The sequence below is a fragment of the Myotis nattereri genome (genome assembly GCF_964212035.1).
Source record: "Myotis nattereri genome assembly, chromosome: 7".
Classification (NCBI taxonomy): Eukaryota; Metazoa; Chordata; class Mammalia; order Chiroptera; family Vespertilionidae; genus Myotis; species Myotis nattereri.
The window spans coordinates 22,317,308-22,323,307 of NC_138082.1; the positions used below are offsets into that span (position 1 = coordinate 22,317,308).

A 6,000-nucleotide genomic window follows, 5' to 3' on the forward strand; every position below is an offset into this window, starting at 1 on the left:
CAGGTACCTTCCCCGGCGTTGTTTCCATCTATGGGGACATGTTTAAGGCAGTTTTCCTGCCAATACGTTTTGTAAAAGGCGCCGAGAGAACGTAAGAGCCGTGGTCCCCTTGGGAGCAGCATTCAGAAGGGCCTCTAGATGGTGAGGGAGAGGACCCAGCCAGAAGAAGGAAATACTTCTGAGGCTTCCACATTCCTGAGGTCGAACCTGGAGTGCAGGGCTGGGATTCCCTCTTTTCTCTCTCCTTTCTAAAGACTCGGTGTCCTCCAGCCCTCGGTGCGGGGGTGGGGGTGGGGGGGGGTGGGAGGGGTGTGGCGGGGTGGACGGGACAGGACACACCTGAGGCTCCAACACTCCTCGCCCCAGCATAGCCTTCCAAGGTTTAGCTGCAAAACCTAGCCCGGACTTACCCTCCTCCAACCAGCAGAGGGCGCGCGCCACTCACGAGAAGGCGGGTACACAACAAGCCCTGGCTGGAAGTGGCCAGGCGAGGAAGGCGGAGGGGTCCCTCCTGAAAATGAGGCGGCAGATCCAGAGAGAACGATGGAGATGTTTGGGCAGGGCGGCGGCTTGTGAGTGAGGGTGAGAGAGAGAATGTCTGAGTGAGGGTTAGAAGTGGATGAAATGGGAGACTGAGGAAAGGTTGAGTTTGTGTTGTGTGGAGATGAGACGAAGTAGGATGGAGGTTAGGATGAGATGAGGGGCAGGTGCAGGATGGGTGAGATGGGAAACGGTGAGATGACCATGTGTGTTGGGATGAGATTGGCATAAAGGGGTGAAGGTGTGGGTGGAAGGCAGGGTGAGGCAGACTGAGGTCCGCTGCAAGGTGAGTGTGTGTGTGTGTGGGGGGGGGGGGTGTATCTGGAACGTGGCACCTCCCTCTTGGCTGGGCCCATCACCATGGGCTCCTCCCTCCCCTCCAGTAGCAAGCACCCCAGCCTCTTTGCCCTCGCTCTCTCCAGCTCTTTGGCAGGCCTTTCTGCTCAGGCCTACGCTGGGCTCTCACTTCTTTCCTCCCTGAAACACGGTTCTGGTGAAGCAAGGAATTGAGAGAGGAGGCAGCAGAGAACTTGGGAGCTTTAATGGGTCTGGGAGGGAAGAGAAACACACCAGGCCTGTCCAGCCGAGAGAATAGAGGTGGGAGGGAGGGGCCCCAAAGCCGTAGGTAAGTCATGGGGGCAGTGGCCCTAACCAAGCCTGCTGAAGTGCCCAGGAGGAGAAGGTGGACTGTGAGGCCTCCACCCTGCTGGGGTCGGGGCAGCTCCATGGGGAAGAGAAAATACGAAAAAAGATTTGGAATTCAAAAGAGAGGGGTCTTAATGGAGGGGGCTTGCCCGAGCCAGGCCTAAGCACAGGTGGATGAGAGGAAACAACAGGGAAAGCCGGAAACCTCCCGTCAGGGATCTGAGGTCTAGAAGAAGATGGAAGTTAGAGGAAGTGGGGGGACACAGTGACCCTCCCCTAGGGGTTGGGAGGTGGGTGAGGGGAATCAGCCGTTAAAGGAAGATTGAGATGGTTTCAGATCCTTTCCCCCGGGGCTGGGTGCGGCGAATGGAGTCAAATCTGAAGTCAAAGGAACGGTGGGGAGGCGTGGGGACTCCTCCCCAGGACGTAGACGGGACTGAGCGCGGGCCTGGGCGTCTGGGAGAGGCCTCGCGCCACCCCGCCGCCGGTCTAGTGGTAATGGCCCCCCAAGTGCGAGGCGGCGGCTACCGCGCCGAAGGGCCCGGGCGGGGGCTGCAAACCCGGGCTGGGGTAGAGCGCGGCGGTGGCGGCGGCGGTGGCGGCGGGGCCCGGGCCCGGCCAGTAGGAGAAGCCGGTGGGCGCGACGCCGGCAGAGGCGGCCATGAGGTTGAGTTTGGAGAGGCCGGGGAAGGGCAGCGGGGCCAGGCCGGCCGGCAGCTTGTAGAGCGCGCCGTCCTGGGCTGCGGCAGCCGCTGCAGCCGCGGCGGCGGCGGCCTGGGCGTGCGTCGGGGGCGGCTGGCAGGCCTGCGCCAAGCCCTGGAAATCGAAGCGGTAAGCGTAGCGCTTGCCGTGCACCTTGCTCATGATGTTTTTGTCGTAGTAGTAGCGCAGCGCGCGGCTCAGCTTGTCGTAGTTCATGTTGGGCTTGCTCTTGCGCTCGCCCCAGCGCCGCGCCACCTCGTCGGGGTCCGTGAGCTTGAACTCGCCGTGGCCACCCTCCCACGCGATGCAGCCTGCGTTGGCACGGTCCGCCAGCAGCTCCAGCAAAAACTGCCACAGCTGGATCTGCCCACTGCCTGTAGGGAGGAGGTCGTCAGCCACGGGCGGGCTGGGGGGCTGGAGGTGGGGAAAGGGGTGAGAGGAGACGGGAGACCGACCCAGCTGGAGGGGCTGATCAGCAAAGCTGTCCTAGTCCTGACCACGCTTTTCCACAATAGAAACACAGCCTCCACTTAGGAGGACCAAGGCCTGCCAGTGCCTGGCTTTGTGAGAACTGGGAGCAAGGGCGAAGCATCACCTCCTCTGCAAGGAGGAGCCTTGCAGCAAGACACTGGGCTCCCTAAGGTGAGCAGGGACAGGATATCAGCCCCTGCGGCCACTTGCACCTGAGTCCTAATTGGAGCAGAGCCGGCACAACCACGGGGGTAGCCTGCCCCTGCCCAGGTGTTTAAACTGCCACATCCTAGCTGGACCACATTCCAAGAGCCAGAGAAAGGAGACCACCATGCAACAGGACCACCCTGGCCACTGGACAACGCCCAGCCCCTAAAGGCATACAGTCAGTCCGCTGGCCGCCTAAGCTGGGGATGAGATGGCGGCTGGTTTCTTTGCCGCACAACTCAGACAGGAATGGGGACAGGGACCCCCAGGCATAAGAGGAAGGGCAGTTTCTGAAGGCTCTTTACCCTCTTATACCCCTGCACTCCCCCCCCCCGCCCCCCCTGCACACTCCTCCCAGGGTCTGGTGCTGAATTGGTTGGGCTTCTTTTTCGGAACAGGCGGGATTCCTGGCCTGCAAAGTTGCCATACTTCCCCGGGAGATGCACAGCTCTGAGGAGAGGGGCTGAGACTGGGAAACCGGCACACTTAGCTCCCTGCCTTCTCCCATCTTTGGTTCACCTCCAGGCTCTTCTGCCCTCTCCCTGTTCTGGGGTTGTTGGAAGTGACAAGGAGGTTTCCCCAGATATTAGTGTGAGGAGAGTCAAATGCCCCAGAACTCCCACTCCCCTGTATTGGAGCCTCAATCAGCCAAGCAGAGACAAATCTTGATATATACCCACCCCCCACGCCCTTTTAGAATAAAATGGATTTTCCTCAAAGTCTGATTTCATCCAATCGAGCCTGGGGAACCTCTCTTTCTTTTTCAATGACTCGCTCAGAACTCAGATGCTGCCCCCCATAATTTCAACCCCAATCCCTCCACAAGAGCCCAGAGAGGAGCTGCCTGGCTCCAGGTAGGAAGTGTTGGGTTTTAGGTCAGAAGCAAAGGAGGGTTTGGGTAAAAATGTGCAGCTGGTACAGATGCAGAGTGCCATCGGAGGCCTGGAAACGCGTTCCTGATGGAAGTCCTGTTCCCTTTTGAATAAAACTGTTGCCGGCCTTGTTTTTAAGATTAACTGCAACCATGAAATTTAGGGTGCCGACTGGATGGGGAGCTGTAGGGAGGCTTTGCCTGCAAAGCCAGTCAAGTCCCACCAGCGAGGCAAAGCAGAAGGTAATGCAGCCACCCGTGGAGAGCTGGCCTTGAACATAAGACTCCACAGCAATGACCCAGGGGACTTGGCGGGAAAAGCCTGGCCACTGCGGGTCAGTGAGTCAGGTAGGTGCCAGTGGTGCTAGTGGTCAGGGAGTAAATCTTCTGGTCTCTTTGCCCAGTGGTGCCAGGGCCTTGTGCTCCTGTTGCTAGCAAGGAAAGGATGCCAAGTGCCTCAGCCCTGTCCCCAAAAGAGTGAGTGGGGGACATGATCCTCTCCCTCAGCCCTGAGGCTTGGAAGATGCAGGAGCTCAGGCCAAGTGAATGCGTCGCCCCCCCCCCCTCCACATCCTTCCCACAATTATGCCCGGACCCTCCGATTCCTAAAGCCCTGCAAGCAGTGCACATCCCTTCCACCCTCTGTTCTGGTAGCGGTGCCGCCTGTCCTTGGGTGGATGCCCTGGCTCCCGCCTACCCAGTCCACCAGCCAGCTCACCTTTTTGTACCGCAGGGCTCAGCGGCCCCCACCCCGGGCTCTTCCCCTCCTTGAAGAGACCTTCTCCGACCGGATCTGTGGCAGCAGAAGAAAACAGTCAGAGGGACCTAGGCGGAGGTTGCGGGCTTGACCCAAAGGGCCCTGGGGCCAAGGCTCCAGAAGGGGCGTGAGGCTGGGGGCCCGAGCTGCCCGGCTCCTCCTCCCGGAGCCTGGCCCGGGCGGGCGCGCGCCGCGCTGAGCCCCTCCATAACGCCCAAGTCAGGAAACGCGTCCAGGAAAAAGGAAATCCGCTTTCCGAACGGGCCGGCGGGAGCCTTATAAAGCCGAGCCGGGGCTGCGTCTGTCGAGCCGGAGCGCGGGGAGCCCATCGGAGAGAAGAGGAGGGCGCCTGGAAGGCTGGGCCGGTGGGAACACTGGGAGCACGGAGGTGAGGAGCCACGAGGGTGCAGGGGCGGCGCCCGGCCGACTACAACCTCCCAGCGCTGCACGCGCACCGAGTCCCCACCACATCGAAGACCGCTGTTCCCCCGCAGGCTCTTCCAGCCCCTGAGCTGGCGCCCTCGGCCTCCCAGTCTCCCAATCTGCTCACTTCGAGCCTTCTAGACCTCACATGAAAGCCCCACAGCTCTCCATCGGTCTTTGCCGTCCTCCAATGCCCCCAGATGGCTCAGTCCTTCAACGATCCGAATCTCTGGACTGCACCCCTTCCCTTGGACCCCAACAATCCCTTTCCCACGCCCCAGGTTAGACTTCCAGCCCCGGGCCCCGGTGCCTCCAGCCCCCAGCTGGTCCCTGGTACCTGGCAGGTACATGTTGATCAGCAGGGGCTGGGAGGCGCCGCTCTGTCTCATCGCCGCCCGAGGCTGGGTGGTGGGAGGTTGGGGGGGGGGGTGAAAGAGGGGGGACGCGTCAGGCTTTGCGCTCTGGGGTACTGATCCCCGCCCGATGCGACCGCGGGTACTTGGGAGATGAAGACAGCGCCAGGTCCGGCAGGGCCTGGAGGGAGGGGGCTGGCCGGGTGAAGCGGGGATGGAGGGGGTCCTGGAGCCACGCTCCCAGCTACCAGGCAGCTTGGAACCCTGCGGCCCCCGGCGCGGGCAGGGGCCGCAATTTCCGTTTTAATTAAAGCGCTGTCGCCTCGGCCCCGGGACCCCGCCCCCGCCCCTCTTATCGCCCCATCGCAATAAAGTCTCCAACACGCCGTGCTGCAGCCAAGCGCACCCGGCAGCCCCCCGCGCCCCGCAGCCGGGAGACGCGCGGGGGATGGGCCTGGGCCTCGCGCTCTGACAGGGGTCAGGAGCGCGTTTCTTTTCCGCCTCCCTGAGTCTTAGCAAACATTGGTGGGGTGGAGTACGCGGCCCCACCTCGGACCTTCGGGGCCACAGTTCCTGCTACCCGACCATTCCCGCCCCCCTCACCGCTTCACTCTCCTCCCCCTTCTTCCTCCCACCCCCACCCGGGTTCCCGTCTCCAGGCTGCGTTATCTGCATCTTCACTTTTAAATTTCCGCTTCCCTCCCTCTCTCCTGTCGCTGCGCTCCTGGGCCGGGCAGCCGTGGCTCCCTTTATCTCCGCACCCCTCCTCCCCAAGCCTTCTCCCTCCAACTCCTCTCCCACTCTCTGCTCTTCCCTGGAGACCCGATCTCCTTCCCTGTCTGCCTTTCTAGGGCTCCCAGGCCTCTGGGCCAGCGCGGGGCGTCTTCCCCACAACTGCAGTGGGTTGCCCCTCCCCCCTTTCTGGGTCTCTCCTCCTGCCTCCACCCTTTCTCTCCCTCCTGTCTCTCTCCTCCTTTTCTCATTCATTTGTTCCCCATTAATTTGTGGCATACAGTAAGCTCATGAGCCCC

General features: G+C 61.6%; 1 protein-coding gene across 1 annotated transcript; it reads right to left on the reverse strand.

Annotated features, from left to right (window-relative positions):
- Positions 1-1,674: 1,674 nt before the first annotated feature.
- Positions 1,675-5,005, reverse strand: FEV (FEV transcription factor, ETS family member; the record flags this gene model as incomplete). The annotated part of the gene is made up of 3 exons (XM_081096042.1): positions 1,675-2,261; positions 4,155-4,229; positions 4,954-5,005. The coding sequence occupies 3 exons, from the start codon at positions 5,003-5,005 to the stop codon at positions 1,675-1,677; spliced, it is 714 nt and encodes a 237-aa protein (XP_080952168.1).
- Between the last annotated feature and the right edge of the window lie 995 nt (positions 5,006-6,000).